Source organism: Scatophagus argus, chromosome 3, assembly GCF_020382885.2.
Source record: "Scatophagus argus isolate fScaArg1 chromosome 3, fScaArg1.pri, whole genome shotgun sequence".
Classification (NCBI taxonomy): domain Eukaryota; kingdom Metazoa; phylum Chordata; class Actinopteri; family Scatophagidae; genus Scatophagus; species Scatophagus argus.
The window spans coordinates 23,689,087-23,707,151 of NC_058495.1; the positions used below are offsets into that span (position 1 = coordinate 23,689,087).

The 18,065-nt window shown below is 41.6% G+C and overlaps 2 protein-coding genes across 4 annotated transcripts in view; one reads left to right on the top strand and one right to left on the bottom strand.

Moving 5' to 3' along the window:
* Positions 1-3,998, top strand: part of mfsd4aa (major facilitator superfamily domain containing 4Aa) — a 16,084-nt gene extending 12,086 nt beyond the window's left edge. Inside the window, exons 7-10 of the mRNA XM_046384863.1 lie at positions 699-846; positions 1,417-1,487; positions 1,948-2,068; positions 3,448-3,998. Of these exons, the coding sequence (XP_046240819.1) occupies positions 699-846; positions 1,417-1,487; positions 1,948-2,061 (333 nt within the window). The 3' untranslated portion in view covers positions 2,062-2,068; positions 3,448-3,998. The remainder of the gene's footprint in view (positions 1-698; positions 847-1,416; positions 1,488-1,947; positions 2,069-3,447) is intronic.
* elk4 (ETS transcription factor ELK4) lies at positions 3,977-16,757 on the bottom strand. 3 transcript variants are annotated; one of them, XR_006843035.1, is made up of 7 exons: positions 16,550-16,757; positions 12,597-12,811; positions 9,889-10,680; positions 9,090-9,329; positions 7,675-7,794; positions 6,635-7,595; positions 3,977-5,229 (listed from the first exon to the last, which is right to left on the bottom strand). XR_006843035.1 is itself a non-coding variant. In XM_046384864.1 (6 exons), exons 2-6 carry the CDS (start codon positions 12,801-12,803, stop codon positions 7,497-7,499), a joined length of 1,458 nt encoding a protein of 485 aa, XP_046240820.1. In that variant the 5' UTR covers positions 12,804-12,811; positions 16,550-16,757; the 3' UTR covers positions 5,710-7,496. The 3 variants fall into 3 exon arrangements, 1 of the variants encoding a protein (XP_046240820.1); XR_006843034.1 differs by having other exon boundaries at positions 3,977-5,386; XM_046384864.1 differs by lacking the exon at positions 3,977-5,229 and having other exon boundaries at positions 5,710-7,595.
* Positions 16,758-18,065: the final 1,308 nt, after the last annotated feature.

The following is an 18,065-nucleotide window of genomic DNA, read 5'->3' on the forward strand; positions in this document are numbered from 1 at the left end:
AAAACACAGCTTTCTGTGCTGAAACATCTGGGTTTCAGATCCCCAGGTCTTTGGCACCACTCTGCAGTGTTGTGCCTGAACGCATTCAATGAACGATCGTTCATGAACTCGTTCATATTTAGGGCGAACGTGAACTGAACGTGCTGTATTTCCGCTTGATGAACGTTATTGTGAACGCGTTCATTCTGACGTTTGTGAACGGCCCTCTTTCGCAGTATAACTTGGTTCAAGAGTGTGCCAGATTTCCATAGAGCCTTCCGGGGGAAAACCCACGCTAAACACACCGTAAATATCACCCAACCTGGCAACAGCTGTCATACCTGTCGCACTAACAAATACGTCATCAAAATACGGAGCATGGACGACGGCTATGCTAGGTCTGACCGCTCAGACTCTACGGCGTTTGATACGAAGATGAATCTGACACTTAGTTTCAGTGTTAAAACTGATGAAATAACTGCTGTCTGCGGTTCTCTATGGACTGTGGCAATAAATTTCACAAATAACAGCTCGGAGCGGCTTAATGAAGAAAAAAAAGACTATGAACTAGTTCATTTTTGGAAGCTTGAACTTCTCTCAACTCAAAATTTTGAATTATGGGCTGAACTGGTTCATTTTAAAGTCGTGTGAAGTGAACTTTGTGAGGTTCTGGGGATCACATTAAACAGCCTGTCCCTGTCTGTCTGTCTCTCTGTCAGGCAGGGGTCATACTGGTTCAGTGCCTGTTGTTGATCTTCTACACCAGCTGCGTGTTCCTCTTCATCGGTACGTGCATGTTGGGGCTGTGCATCAGCAGCGTGTTCCCCTCCATGCTGGCCTTTACGGAGGACATACTGGACTACAAAGGTAAATTAACATAATGACATTCTGATACACTCACACACTCAGCATCAAGGCACCTTGGAAGTTAAAATAAAAAAAGTTAAAAATTTTGTAATTCAGTGTGTATGTTAATGTGCTAGGTGGCACTAGCCTCACTGTAAAGAAGAATAGGATCAACGGGTGTATAAACCTCAGCTGATCTATTGTTGATATGTCTTAATTTAAAAGCTTTAAAAAAAGACATTTCTTCAAATCTGCTTACATTTATGTCTGTTTGTGTGTTTTGAAGCTAAATCTTATAATCGCAGCAAGCTAACATCAGTAGCAGGTGTTAGCTTAACTATGCACACACACCGCTAGCAAGGTGGTAAAAAGGCGGAATCTGAGCCCTCTTGATTTGCAGGGAGTTAAGTGTTAGCCTCCTCATTAGCGTTAGCAGTCATGGAGGTTGTTCCATCATCGGTTTTATAAGTAGTTAAACCGACTTCAACTTTCAAGGGACAGCCCAAGTATTTGCTTATTCATTTAGTTAAAAATGAGTAATTTTAGTTGTCAGTAAGTGGAGATCTTTTCTGTCTGTGTCGTGTCTTAAAGGTTGTGCCACAACTGTCCTGGTAACGAGTGCCAGCACGGGAGAGATGGTGCTGCAACTGCTCGTCGGATCTGTAAGGAATCGTTTCGTTTTCTTGAAAGTTATTTTATTTGCTAGTGTTTCAAATTCCAACCAGTGCTTCCACATTTAGTGGTTTGACATTATTTATTTATTTTTTCCTCTCTCTATTTCTGCCTATTGCCTGTTTCTCTTTATATGTTAATGTTTGGATGGAGGTATTGTCTTATTGACTGGCTCAACAGGATTTTTTGTTTACAATAAAAACAAAAATGTATGAAAAGCCTGCTTTGGTGTGTTGTCAAGAACTTGCCAGTCAGTGGGACATTACTGCCCACAAGGACCCGTCCCATATGTCAGAATGAATGAAGCGAAAACACTCCCATTACTAACCCGTTCAGTGTCTATGTTGGTTTCCGGCGCTGATTTCAGAGTTGTCTGACATTAGAGACTAACAGTGTGTGTGTGTGTGTGTGTGTGTGTGTGTGTGTGTGTGTGCTTGTCTCTTCTTGCAGGTGATCCAAATTCAGGGCAGCTATGCTTTCCTGTTGTGTTGTACAGTAGCGTCAATCGTCAGTTTTTGCCTGTTCCTGATGTTCCGCTTTGTGCAGCACATCCACAGAAACTGAAACACAGGTAATCGCACATCAGGTAGACACATGAGGAGATGTTGTGTCACACTGATGAGAGACAGCTGAGCCATGTGTTAACCGTCATACCTGAATTAATATAAGCATTAAGAAAAAAAATGACTGTCAGAATCAACCAGCGAGGGCATCAGATGAAGACACTGCAGCCACAAAACCCCTGTTATCAGCAGGTTCTGTAGTTACTGCATCGTGTTTGTAGGACAATACTTAAGTTTTAATGTGTACAGAGGCCCCAAGGTGTAAAACACACCAATTTTTAACACTTCCAATTAGCAAAACACAAATTAGAAGTAGACGCTCATTGCCTTTCTTTTTCAACTTTCATTTTTAGTTGCATTTTAAATGTAACAGGGACTGAGGTGTGAATGAAAAATATGAGCGCTAATATGGGACCAGAAATGATCATCTTTCTTGTTCTTGTTATCTGACGCACAGTAGACGATGTTACCCTGAGGTAAGGGAGCGTGTCAGTTCAGCCATGCTGTTTTTATCCTGCATCGTCAGTATAGAAGCTTAGTCCACTACAAGCTACTGTGGGGTTTGACCCCGGAGCGACCTTTTTCACGAGTCTCCACTGTTCCATACAATGTTTTATTTTCGATGAAACAACAGAACGTGTCCATTCATCTTCCCCATTCAATCAATACCGGTGCACTAGCGACGCCCTAGCGATACACTAGCGGTGCATTAGCGATACACTAGCGTTGCATTAGCGGTCCGCTAGCGGTGCATTAGCGATACACTAGCGTTGCATTAGCGGTCCACTAGCGGTGCACTAGCGACGCCCTAGCGATACACTAGCGGTGCATTAGCGGTCCACTAGCGGTGCACTAGCGATACACTAGCGTTGCATTAGCGGTCCACTAGCGATACACTAGAGGTCAAAAAACCGTTTGCCCTTCCGGGGTCACACAACACCTCATGGCCCCCGATTTCCCATTACATTTACACTATGGATGGCCTGAATGACCATAGCGCCCCTTGTGGTACCCACAACAAATATACAATCACCATGCTTCCCCATAACATTGTGTTTGGCTCCTACAATCAGCATGTAAAAAATTATGTAGTTTTTTTTTGTTTGGGGGGGGGGTGTTGGCGTTAAGGTAATTATTCATTTACAGCAGTTAATTTGTAAATAAAAAAACATGGAGCACCAGATTGCGGGAAACTGAATCAGATAGTGATTCAAAAGTGTTTCTTTTCTATAAAAGCAATCATGTACAAAATTATTGCGGTATTGTAATTTTTAAAGTTGCTACTTATTTACTTCCTTTGCAAGAGGTGTATTTGAAAAAAACTAAACAAAGTAGCCCATCATGAAGACAACTCGACTCAAACTGAACAACACTGTTTACTTTTCAGGTTCACCTAAAAACACAGAAATGGAAGAGGGGACAAAACACAAGACAGTCCTGATCTGAGTGTCCCTGAGAGACTAACCAGAGGACAGAAATCACAGGGTGCCTCTGCTGAGGTCGGTGGCAAGGCAGCATGGGAAGACTGATCTGACCTCGTACCCCGGTGAGCTTTCTCCTGGCCTCTGGAGAGAGAGAACGTATTTCTGGACCTACAGAGACGTCTGCTTTCAAGCCTGATGATCAACCAGCAGCTCAGTGGACGGCCAGCGCTTCACTTGATTTAGTTTTGGGCGCAATCGTCTCCTCCAGCATTCCTTCTGTAGCTGGATTTAAAAGACACTCCTGTGATTTAAGCTTTTCAGCGTGGATCAGAATGAACTGTGGAGGTTAAACTGTTATTTATGTCACAGCTGCAACATATTAGGTTACTACTGATAAAATATGACTCATATGAGCCTGTGTAAGTACTTCTGTTGTAATTTCCTGGTGGTTGAATGGACATATAACACATGATGTATGACGCAATACAGAGACGCAGTTAGAGATCTTTTATTATTGGTCTCACCTATCTCTTCCATTACAAATAGTTCCTCTACGCCTCTCACACATCAATACGCCACTTAAGACAAGTAGCTTGTAAACATTTGAAAGAGCATCAAACAAATAGAAAACTGGACAGAACAAAGCAAGAACCGTTTCATTTCTTTCTGAAACAAGATTTTACATTTCAAGGTAAGTTGAAGGAAAAGCATCATCAGAAGATACAAATGAAGAAATATGCAAACGACAAAGTCCTACAAAACTTCATGGAGGAAAGTTTCAAATGGGCTTCGGGGTTTTTATCCAGCTATTCTATAGTTTGTCATGAAAAATGCAATATAAGCTGCCAATTTTATTGGGCTCTATAATTAATTCAAATAAATAAATATTGTGTGGTCATGCCTAATCACGAACTGTAAATTATTTGAAATATACTGTAAAAGACTTGATTTATCGTATAAAATACGAAGTGCATAATTTTATCCTCCCTTTGGGAAAATATACATTACTCAGTAAGCAAACGTCAACAACATTTCATCAAAGTGGAAATATGAGTCATAGAAAAGCGACAGAATCCAATACGACAGGAACCCCGAAAGTTTAAGTGCAAACGTTCCATCACAACATCTGCATGTACAATATCAACACTATATCAAAACACTTTACATATAAAACATAGATTTCTCTCCATAAGGCTTTGATTCTCAAAAAACAGCCAATGCCACCATGGGGCAGCGGCCTCCCAAATATGCAAGAGGAAAACGACATAATGAATGAATGAAACACATGCACAAAGAGAACATTAAATCAGAGAACTCAAAATGGCAGACATCTAACTATCTGGCTGTTACAAAAATAGAAATTAATCTTAAAATTCTATTGGCGTTACAGGAAAATGAAAGGAGATTACACAAAAAAATAAAAATAAACAGGTTTTACATATATATATATATATGTATATTTATATACTGTCTGATTAAATTTGTTGTCACAAACATTAATAAGCAGGTTGGAAAAGACACGGTCGCCAACTCTAAAACATGGCCTGATTAGATTTACATGCGCGGCATACTAACCCACGTTGCTGTCTGTATGTACAGTTATACATCCTGGAGATCACAGCAGCAGATTGAAGGTCCTGCAGCACATACCAGTAAGCTGTCGCAGATCACGTGAGCTGCAGTGTACTTGCACACAAAACATCACTGTTAAGTTTTACTCCAAACTTCTGGGGCTCTGGTTTGGTCTACACAAAGATATGGCAAGAAAAGCAAACAAAAAATGCTTGTGTATACCGTCAGTTTTGTACTACCTTTAAAATGATAGAACTCCATCCACTTTTGAGAAATAAACCTGGGCTTGGCTGTGGTAAGGCACCGTATATCAACGTGGTGAACTGCAGGCTGAGGGGGCAAATGTCTGTTAGCTGAGTAAAAATGAGCACAAGTTCCCCCCCAACAATATTCACTGGTCATCATCCCTGGGTTAGAAAGGGACACTTGGGCAGAGAAACACATAAGCGTGTTCTGTCCAAGTATCGTGTAAACAAGCATGATGTACAATTTCCACATTTAATAGCATAATGATGAGGGATTTACCCCTTGAGACCGTGTCTCAGACTTATGGCTTAAAAGTCATTTGCAAAACAGGTGTAAACCTTTCATGGCTGATCGTCTAGAGGAGGAGTTTTAGGGCAATAAAAGCTCCAGAAGGGTTTTTTTTTTTAAAATAGTACTATGAATTAAAGGTTGATGCATTTCAGATGGCTAAGGCTAGGCAAACGTTAGTAACTGCACTGATGCTGCAAGCATTGAAAGTCCATTCATTTATAACAAAAAAACAGAGCAAACCTGTGGACAAGCAACCGTTTCAAGGTCTGGTGTGATTTTGGTTCATAAGGAGTTTGTCTGGCTTAAACTGTACTTTAATGAATGGCTTAAGGAAATGCACTTTTTTGCCTGTTACCAAAAGTTAGGTGAGAAGATGCATAGATGCATACCACTCTCATGTCTGTATGGTAAATATGTAGCCGGAGCCTGCAGCTGGTTAGCTTAGCATAGCAGGGGGAAACAGTTAGTCTGGCTCTGTCCAAAGGCAACAAGCTCCACCTACAAATACCTCTAAAGCTCACTAATTAACATGTTATATCTCCAAAAAGTGTAAAAACATAAAGTTGGGGTTTTACGGGTATGCTGGAAAGATTTCTTGGGGTGAAGCAGTTTCCAAGGAAGAAAAGAAATAATCAAGAAATAATCTGGCATGTAAAATAGTAAATCTGCTTTTTTTTGGGGGGGGGGGGCCCTCTGGGAAATTGTGATTAGCATTTCCCACAACGTTCTGACATTTTATAGACAGAATAATCACCTAATTAATAGATAATGAAAATAATGCTCAGTTGCAGCCCTAACTTTACATTAAGTAGCCACATATTACTGCACAGACATTAGACTAGTCTCTTCTTACTCAACTCTTGATAATATAATGTTAATAAGTGCATTTCCCCAAATATCAAATGTCAACCCTTGACATTTTCTTCATTTTGTTTCTTTCCTTTTAGTTGAAAAACTTAAAGTGTACAGAATTTGCTTGCAGAGTCGACGCACAGAAAAGGTTATGGCTTCACTTTCTCTCACTGCCGCCCGATAGCTTACCGGCTGGAGGCAGAGCAGGCCACACTGGCTTCTGGGGCTATTCCACTGTATGCATCAGAACGGTTACATAGAGGCAGGACGCAAGGTTCAGCTCGGATTATGGCCACATGTCACGATAAGACCGTCAAGGTAAAAGTCCTGTTGGATATGGCTGTAGCCAGCCGACATCTCAGAGCAGCAAACAGTACACACTCAGGCAGGTGAGGCGAAGTTGAGGTCTGGAAAAAAAATAAAATAAAATAAAAGAGCTCCAGGTAAACATGCAGGTTATCAGGTTAAAGCATTACCCTTCGACAATAGCAAAAGTTAAGGACAGCACACAAAGGAACAGAATCATTGTCAGCAGAGGAGGAAACGGGTTAGAAACTGATAATGTGTGTCTGTTTTGGCAGTAACACTGCTGCACAATAAAAGAAGGAAATTCCATAAAAGGAAAGATTCAGAAATCTGCAATCCCGCTGGTCTGTGTGTCCAAGTATGAAGCAGATTGTCACTGCTGAGGGTCCAATCCACATGCACCAACTGTTGCCATGGAAATTCCTCCCTCCTTCAGATTGCTATGACTGAGAATCCCGAAAAGCCAGATAAAATCAATCCATAAGTGCATAAGAAACGATGGCATCAGTGTGTATGAGTACAGGATAGCGTCCGATGGGTGTAAATGCCCCGAGACAAACTCAATGTGTTACTCTCATCCATCAAACATGGACTGCCAACATTTCCCCAGATCCTCCCTCCACATGACTGACTGTAGTGTGAATTCTGTGACAGCGAACTTTAAAGGATCAGACTGATGAGGAATGGCAAAGGAAGGGTGGCGGGGTCTGGGTCCAGATGAGGTGATCCTGGAGGAGGTTTGATCCTATGTCTTCTGAGGGTCTGGAGAAATGGGACCGGGCGTGTTGGTCCCATCCATACTGTGCACAGGGATCTGGAACTGAGGGGTGAGGACAGACGGAAACTGGAACAGAACAGAACAGAGTGTTAGGACAAACACAGACATACAGACAAATACAGAACATACACTCTGATGTACTGACTTGGAACAGATGGGCTCCCTGTCGGCGGGTGGCTGGGCTGAGGGGAGCGACCGGACTGAGCGTGCTCCAGAAGTGGATGTTAGACAGCAGAGGACTGGGAGTCAGCAACAGAGTAGGAGTCTGAAGAGGACGACAAACAGCACAGACTCAGTGTTACTGCATTACAGCACAACCAATAAAGCAGCACGGCTGATACTGGCTGATTTTCACAAACATGCTGTACATGTACAGTGTTTAAAAAAGACAATAAGTACTGAGAAACTGCACTAGTGAATTATATGATATAGTTATATGCCTTTTGGCATTTCACACTTGTCTTGTCACTTGTCACTTGTCTACGCATACACGCAGGTAAAAAGCAAACATACAAAAAGAGTACATTAGGTCCACTACTGGCTTTTAGTTTTAAATTCTCTCACCTCATCTCTCTCAGTCTAATACTGAAGGAAACACTAGATATAATTTGTTTATTAATTCTTTAATCTATTTAATCAGCAGATTCGATCCATATGCATCTGTATTGACCCAAGAGAGCAAATATGAACCCTCTTATACAATGAAGAGGAAATTTTTAGAGCCAGTCACTGACGAGAGAGACAAATCATTCGTATGTGAGTGGACTAGCAGTCTGACACTGGATCTTGTGATCAATCCTGAGACAGCCTAATCTAATAGTCTGCCGAACTCCATGCAGCAGCATACAGTCATGTGGTCTGCAAAGGACATCAGTGGAGACAAACACCAGAAAATCATGACAGATTACTGTTGCACTGCTGTCACCTGCTGGTCAGGATCAGAAAATGCTGGAAGCTCCGTGTTATGTTCGCCTAAGACAACAATGCTTGTCTACTGGTGTCTTTTCTATTTAAACAGTCTGTGATGCAAGCAATGGATCACATTACTACAACTCAACACAATATGAGGTATTCTCACCATATTAAAAAAATGATCAAAAGTACTGTAAACACAGAGAATAAAAGAAGAACATAACTGCAAGTGTCTCTTGAACTGGAAGCACCAAACTTCTATGATGAAATATCTAAACCACAAACCTTTTATTATTTAACTAATTTTAATGTTTGAATTATAATCAAACAACATTCCGACTTTGAAAATTTCTCGATGGACAGCTGGTATAGAACACAAAACACACTTCAAAAAATGAATTATAGATTAGATTGATATTCATCTTGTTCTGCAGCAGTTTATGGCACACAAACTGATGAAAGAAACACTGAGTGTGGGCACACAGAAGGGCCCAGACCTGGACTCAAACCCAGAACCTTGCTGTTCTTGCTGTGAGGCGACAGTGCTAAACACCGCTCCACCGTGTGTATAAACGCTTTCGTTTAAATGAGTTCTTAAACTAAATGAAACAGACTTCATTACAAATGAGGATGAATCTACGCTCTCACCTGCAGCATTGCTGGTGTCAGAGAGGCAGTAGGCAGGGAGGGGCTGCAAAGGTTCATGGGGGAGAAGTCCGAGGTGGTGACCAGCAGAGTTGGCGGGCTGATCTGCAGGACTTTCGGTGGCTTGCGTGTCTTTCCTGAGCTCTGAGTGCTGACCGTGGTGCTGCTGCTCACCGAGGATGAACTGGTTTCAGCGTCCACCAAACTGGTCTCATCTCCCGACAAACCCATGCCGCTGTCCACCTGGAGAGAGACAGAAGAGACAGAAAACGATCTCTACATGTTTCATTGCGACCATTTTATTATTTTATAAGGTTTATTACACTTGTTTTACTCTAGAATACAATGCTAGGTCAATACAAGAGTTATGTGTGTACTTTATGTAGTATAAACAGCTCATGCAATATATTCACAGCATCAGAAAAAGCAGAAATCCACATTTTCATTGTCAGTGAAATTAAAAGTCTGATGATTTGTATCTCTTGTTTGTTCCTGCTGTGCTACTGATCATTTTAGCAATGAATTATATAATAATGAATATATATAATAAAAATAAATCAAGTGACTGTTTGTAAGTGGAATGGGGCACAGGCAGTGAGGAATTGTCACGACTGTGGTTTCGCTGCAGCAGGCAGATGTCAGGAAATTAATAGTGCAACCCACTGCACACTACCTGCTCAATACCAAACAGGAGACAGACACATATAGAGACTAGCTGATGAACACAGTGGAGCAGCTAAAGAGCCAGATGTTTCTCTTAGTCGACGGTGGAGAACAAAACCAGACTTGTATGTATACTTGCCTTCTCCTGTGCCTGAGCATCTGTGGGCTCTGGTGCCTGAGTGTCTGTGGGCTGAGAAGATCTAGACTCCATGTCACTGTCAATCACCAACTCCTGGGAGGAGTCAGGCAGTAGGCTTGGCGACGGGCTTGTCGAGGTCAGGTCTTGTAGGCTAAACGCTGGATCCGACGGGCGGATTTGTTCAAATGAGTAGACGGGCTGGGACGGCAGGGAGGAGTGTGCGCTGATGTCTTCGGCCCGCTGAGGTGCAGCTTGGAGAGGATCCAAGTGGCTGGACATCAGGGTGGGCTCTATGTCTACCTGAGGAGGCGGCACTGCTGCTGGCTTGAGAGGGGTGTTTCCAAACTTGATGACGGATGGCGGCAAGCCAGCTGGCTGCTGTGGCTGAAGCAACTGCTCCTGGCTTTGGGCTGTGGCAGTGACAGCGGCAGCGAGACCTCTCTTGTCAGCCATCTTCTCTGCTGGGTTCTCTATTTTGATGGACTTAAAGAGCTGGCGTCCATTTTGCAGCGAGTTGAGTGTGAAGGAGGTGTACAGGCCGGAGTGGATGTAATCGTTACGGTTTGACTGCTTGGTGCCTGAGCCCACGGCTGCTGCGATACCGCCTACTTTGCTGCGGTCACCAGACTCACCCTCTTGTTGGGTGCTGTCTCCCCTCTTTGTCAGGGGAGGGATTCCCCCAGCACCCACATCGCCACCCTCTGTTCGGGTAGAGACGTCTCCTTTCAGAATGTCAGGATAGGACACAAAGCGATAGACAAACTTCTGACCGTTTACCTTCTTTATGATGTTCTGTAAGATACAAAAGTGCCAGCAGATAAATATATGTCAGTTTACACTCTTACAAAAGCTACTAAAGTAAAAAGTAAATCATTATCATCTCGGCAGACAGCACCCTGTGAGAGCAGAAACAACCTCCACTCACATAATATGCCTCTGCCAAAAAGGCACCAGAAGTAAAAAATAGAAAAGTGAGACCACAGAAAATCCTTGTGCGTGGGACAGCTCTGTCCTTCCTGTCTGCACCAAACTGGCAACCACTAATGCTGCGGCCAAACATACCAGAGCAGCCCTGCCCAGAACGCCCACAGGGTCAGGCTGTGCTTCTGCCAAACCACAAGTGGGAGACAGACAGCACTCTTCTGCATGTCACTGAGAAATGGACATCAACCACTCTGAGACGCAGTTAACATGCATTTAGCGATTCGTTGGTGCACTCCTTGGTGCAGCTGTCTGGAGGAAACTGTCTCCTCTGAGTCTCCTGCTTCAGCTTGAAAACATGTGTTGGCTCATGTGTAGTATGAGCTGGGTTATGACATAAGCAATCAGCTCACACAAGTTTGTTTACTGTTTGTTTATCGCTGACAGAGACTTTGAACACTAAAAGCACACACAATCCTTGGTTACTTTTTAAAAATCCAGATACAAAAATCCAAATACAGAGTGGGCTTTTGTCTTTCTGAGCATCTTTGGCTGAGCGTACAGACACCAGTTTGTGATCAGTGTTTACAAGACTAACAGTTCATTTTGTGGTTTGGCTGAGTCATGAGATAAGTGATGATACATCATAACATCTAAAAATGAAAAGCCTGATAATACGCTGGGTTCTGCCCTTGATTTATTGAGAACAATAAGGTTCTGGTGAGGGAACATTATGTTTTAATGAGGTACCTTGTAGTCTGTGTTACTGGTGTTACTTGATGTTCACACAAACAGCAATAATATCACATGCCCATCACCCCCACCAACATTGCAATCTTTAAAATAAGAAACTCTTAAGAGTTCAATACATTACTGACTTAATATATTATAGTTTGAATTGCTCTTTAATTCTTAATTTCTTTGCCACTTTGATCCATTTACATTAAATTTAGTTGCACCCATCAAGTTTAACAGTGTATTATGCTTTTCTACCACAGTGCCACCTTATAGTTTATTTCATTATTTACTAGAAGTAACATACTGTAGAGCTGACACTGTGCAAGCAGCATGCTCTGTTGTGATTGCTATTGCAGGTCCATGCAGTCTGCACTATGAGTGTTGCAAGAGCACCCCACTAATTTGGAAAACACCCTCTGATTTTACTCCGGCACCAGGCTTGATAACTATCTTGCAGTGGATAACACCATATCCCCCACATCCTCTCTCAAAATTTCAGTGTGTTAAATGTCAAAAAATGCCTAACCAAAAACATTACTGTATTGCATACTTTAAATAATTTATCTTTTTCTGTCAGCACGACAGGGCTGGCTATGGCCGTGAATGACAAATGTGATCAATAGAGAAGTAATAAGATGTAGAAACATAAAACTTAAATCAAGGCTCCAGCCTGCCAACCACAATGTGGTCAATCCATCAGTCAGGGATACATGCCGTCCAACCATATTCTGACATCATTCTGCCCACAGGGACCAGCATTAGATGTTCAAAAACAGCAGAAAAGGCTGTAATTGGTCGGTCATTTGACAAATTTTAATGACAGCATATGCTTATGGTTTGGGTCAGGATTGGAGAAGTTTGGGAGTATTGGGGAGTTAGTTAGGGAGAGTAGGCCTCCTAAGACGAGACTGGGAGATGTAACTAAACCACACAGTGTGTGTTGCAGGCAAAGCTGATGGTTGACCAAATACTGGTCTCGTGGTGAACCCCAAAAGACTGAGCTAAGGCATAAAATACAAGGTCGCAACTTTATGTGCTGATGTGTTTACCTTGTCATAGTAGTATCTGAGAGCCCTGCTGAGTTTGTCATAGTTCATGTTGGGCTTGTTCTTGCGGGCTCCCCATAGACGCGCCACCTCCTCTGCCTGTAGCAGTTTAAACTCTCCTTCCTCATTGGTCCAGCAGATCAGCTGCTCATTGCTGGAATCCAATAGGAGCTGGAGAAGGAACTGCCACAGGGTGACAGAGTTGTCCATGTCTCTCACTGAAAAAATAGAATATAACAAAAAAATGAGTCTGAGAAGCGAGAGTGGAGACAAATCATCAGGCACACAAACCACACAACTGGTGCACACAACAATATGGGTTTACATTAACTAGTCTGCCTTAAGCACACTACTGTAAGTCAGTTCAGTTCAGTCCATCAATTACATAGCGATGGAAGTGCTGTAATTTAGTTCTTATTGTATCCACTTTGTGCTGACATGTGTCGTTCAGTCATTTAAACAAAGAATGGGCGTAAGCTCCACAACACAATATGTGCACGAATAGCAGCACACAGAAGCAACATCAAATTCAGCATCAGTCTTAACAACACTCTGCTGTTCAGAATACTGGAGAGTGATATATTCTAACTTTATCAGGACAATATCCAATCCAAATTGGAGCAATGCAAAACTACTGAGCTGTATTTTTAGTTGCAAAACTTACCATGAACTTAGTTAATGCTAACTAGTACAGCTCATGAACCATAAAAGGGAGTTGCCTCTCAATAAGTTGCGTTGTTCAGTAGGGCAGTGACTAGTTACCTGCACTTTATTTGCTCATTCGCTATTACTGCTTTATTTGCTCGGACTATAGACTAAGAAAGGAGTGACCAGGTTACATCGCTGTCTCCATGTCTCTCCTCTGCTCTGAGTCACAGAGGTATAAAGAGCTGCAGGTCAGTGTATTCCTGCAGGGTGGTGTAGAGGTATGACCGTGAATCCTTCTCGTTCTGAACTGAAAAATAATATATATGTATCTACCCTGTCCTTTGGATCTGGTACAAAATTTAAAGAGTCCTTCTAGGGCCCATGTTACATCCTTCCAACAAGTTTCATGAAAATTCGGACAGTAATTTCACCGTAAGGCAACTCCTCAGCAGTAGTAACGACGCACATTAATGTTTGCTACAAAAAGAAAAACCAACCGCAAGTTCTGACAAACACTTTTACCAAGATCAATCTCCCCACCCACTCATTTTGAAAAACTCTCCAGACCTACACCACTCATGTTAGCAGGTATTCTTTAATAAGCCGAAGAAACCCCTCAAACTAAAAAGTCTGTTGAAAACCTATAAGTATGGGTAGAAATTCGGTGTAATTACTCTAAATGGTTTATTTAAGAGCCAAGGAAAAGGGGGCTGTTTTACAGGTGGACTCTCTGGTACAATTACTGTTCCCACATTCCCAGATGATAATACCACCATACTTAGTGCTGAATAAATTCAAGAGCAGTTTCATTAGGAGCAGGAAGGAGTCAGACACATCCCATGCAGCTCTCTTTAGGTGTAGTTCTGCAGCCAAAAGCATAAGGCAGAGTTCCACCTTGTTGAGCAGGAGTAAAAAATAAAGACCAGTGACTCCGTTCACCAATTTCTGCCTGAACTTTCCAACACCAAGGCTGTTTAGACTGTAAAAAGTGAGAATTTTGTTAGGTCAGTGACAGAAATAATGTCATACATCTGGATATGGTGTGACAGTATTCACACTGAGCAAATTACTCAGAAATAAAAAATATAAAAATATAACACTGAATCATAAATGCCTTTTTTATTTTAAGCATTCTTATTAAATGTGGCACTGTAATGTGGCTACTGACTAATTCAAGGCAAAACATCTTGTTAACATCTGGCTTTTGAAAGAGCAGCAAAACGCGACTGCCATGAAAATGAAATCCCGCTGAGGTAAAGAATGATTCACCATTTTCAAATACTGTATTATCTTTAATACAGCTCCAAATAATTTCATAAACATCTTACTGCACTTGGCTAAGCTTTGTGTAAAATCTAAATAAAACATAATGCAATAACACGCCAATTCCTTTCACACAAATGCATGTGAAAACAGGACAAAGAATATATTTAATATTTTAACTCACAAACTTCATTGCAAATATATGTTTATTCTGACTTTGATACCAGCAACACATTCCAAACCAGCTGGGACAGGAGCAACAAAAGACTGGGGACGTTATGGAGAGCTTAAAAAAAAAAAACACCTGCTGTGAACACTCCACAGGTAAACAGGTTAATTGGTAATAGTGGAAAGGCTCAGCTGTTGTCGAGCACAGGCAGTGTGAAAAATTGCATGGAAAAAATAGTTCAAGACAGCACAAGACCGTTTCTCAAAGCACAACTGTAAGGAATTTAGAGATTTCACATCTACAATCCACAATCACAAGTTTCAGACAATCTGGAGAAATTCCTGCTCTAAAGGGGCAAGACCAAAAACCATCATACATATGATCTCTGATCCCTCAGGTGGTGCTGCACTGTAGGTTTCAGTAGGGCTGGGCCATTAATTGAAGCTTTTTTATTTATTTCGATTACAATTCATAGCTTGCAATGATTGTGAAGACAAGATAACTGAGACAATACGATTATTCTGCGGCAATAGGTTGTGCTATGGATGCCAAAAGTTGGGGCAGGCAAGGTATAAATGCAGGTACAGTGTTAATATTACAGAAACATTAGACACAATAAAACTATTAAGTGTCAGTACAGCTTCAGTGCTTCTTGTCCTGCAGTCTCTGCGCATCGTGACAGCCTGCACTTGTTTGAGAGACGACAGAAGGTGAAGTCTACTTTCCATGAACGTCCTACTGTGTTTAGATCTAGTAGCTGTGGAGTCCGTAAACAAAGAGTCAATGTAAACATGACTGGAACTCTGACCAGATGTTCAATTCCAACTTTTAACAGCTGATAGTCAGTAATACTTAAATGCAAAGGGATACTATCACTATCACGCTTTCATTCAAAGGATATTAGATCACGCTTGGAGTCCACTCTTGATAATCCGGGCACATGCAAGGGTGGAAACTGAGTTGCACACACAATGTCAATGAGGCCCTACATCTTCTGCAAGAGAACGATTTCAATTTTAGTTTAATTTTTAAGACTTCACCACCAGCAGGTTTTTGTGAACAATATACCTGCGATTCACACCTCAACTACTGAGATTTTCTCTCACTGCCTTGAAGAACCACATCAGAAGTTATCGTCACTAAGTTGACACATGCTGCTATGAGACACTCATCCTAATAATGACTGGTATGTGTGGCTGGACCTTCATGTGGCATTTCGTCCACTCCATTACAGACTGAATCCGACTTGTGCTATCCCTGTCAGTATCTGTCAACAAGTATGAGTGTGTGTGTGTGTGTGTGTGTGTAGGCTTCTTATGAGGACCAGTAAATATGCCCTGACTCATCCAAACCTGCTGAGTTGGAGATACACACACACACACACACAATCTGTCCCAAACTGTCGTGTTAAAATCGGTGATATTGGGGCAAAAAATAGGACAGCGTCAAAACTGCAGCCAGGGGAAAAGATTATCGATGTTATGTAAGCTAAAGCTTGACATTAGCAGAAAACGTTATCTGCGAAGCACTGAGATAACGAGAGCTAGGTCAAATCAGTCATGTAACACTGGCTATTCGTGCGCTGTAAACGCTGGTTTTGGAGCGACTGGTTTCTACTGTCCGACAGCCAAGCACCCACACAGTGCAAAAAAAGACCACTTGTTGATGAATAACCTTAGTTTACAATGCGTCGACACACACTACCAATTATTCCCCGACAGTGTATAAAGTCGCTATGTCGAGCTCAGTCGCTACCGTCGTGTTTAGCGTGCGCGTAAACAGGCGAGGATACAAACAAATCAAAGCGTTGACGTTAGTTTGCTAACTGTAAGTTAGCTGTTAGCTACCTAAACGTTAGCTTGTCTGCTAACATTACCTCGCTCGTAGAGCCCGCTGAATTTCCGAGTCGTCGAGCCGCGTCGTAATATTCCCCAAACATTGCTGGAAAGCCTTCTATTGTGCCATAGATCAGGAAATAAGTTCTAAAGGAAATGTCAAAGAAATGCCTGAACATAAAATACATTAAACTCCCTTGGCTTGTACTGACGATATATCCTTTGAACTGGAAAAAAATGTTGCATTCAATGTTCCTCGTACACCTCAAAATCGAGTTTTGTCGCGCCTGTAAGGTCTTTTGCTCGGAAAGAAACCAGCGGCTTTGTGTGTTAGTGAGCTGCGTTTTCTAACGTATATTATTATTGTTGTTGTTGTTGTTGTTGTTGTTGCATCAAGAAAACAGTGACAGCTCAGGCAAAAAGAACATCGAGAAATCCAGATTCCCACGACAGATTTCAGTTATAGACCACAGATTAAAGAAATAGACCACGTTACAGTCACAGTTTCACTCGATGAGGCCGCTTGAATGTTGTAGTTTTAGCGTTACATCTCAGCACCTTCTGCAAGAGAAAATTACCACCTGTTTGCTCTTTGTGTATGTCAGTCAAATTTCCAATGCTCCTAAAAGCACGCAAATATGCCATTAAACTCACGCTGAGATCACTTCCTCTCTTGTTTCTCTGGTTGTCATGTTTGTTATTTTCTTGTTATTTTAGTACACGGTTACAGAATTCCCCCAAAGAAAAACAACAGCCTGTGGTATGTCTAATTTGTACGACTTACTGATTATTTATCAAGTGTAAGCTTGTGGTTCAGAACGAGTTGCTATTATTTCTCCAAAAAGATTGAAGTCAGACTTGTGAAATATTGTTGGCACCAACTGATAATAAAATTATGAATGGAATGAAAATAAATAGGTGTGGGGGAAGCAGTCTAATTGCTTCCCACTGCAGATTTCCGTCTTTACAGATTTCTTCTGAGTGTGCTGTTTGGTAACATTTAGGGTGATTTATGTATACAACACAACAAAAATATACAACAAAGATCTTTTTTAATGCAGAAATGTTACAAATTATATCTCTAAGACCTGAAAATAGAAGTCCCTGTCTCTGGAAAGCAGTGAGTAAACTCTGATAGTCAGGTTTCTCATTGCATTTCAGACTGACTTCAGTCCAGTCCTCTCACATCGTCCAGTTTTCTTGTTTCTGTAACTGTAATCTGTAATCCATCATTTACTTTGGTCCATCTGTGTGGAACAAGCTGCCTGATGGCCTGGAATCTGTTAAAACCCCAATCCTTTGAGTGCAGGAATGTGTACATGCATTTTAATGCAAAACACACTGAGAGTACAAATGAAATGTGTTATGTAGGTGCAGTTGCCTAACACACTAATACGCGTTTAGACCAATGATCATTTTCCTCCCACTTTGGAATGTTAAGTTTATAATGCACAGACATTCTTGCAACATGATAAAACTTGGTGTAGCGGTTTTCTGTTGAGCCAGATTGCCATCAGCAACATTTAATATCTTCTGTGCAGAAACCTACACTTTGAC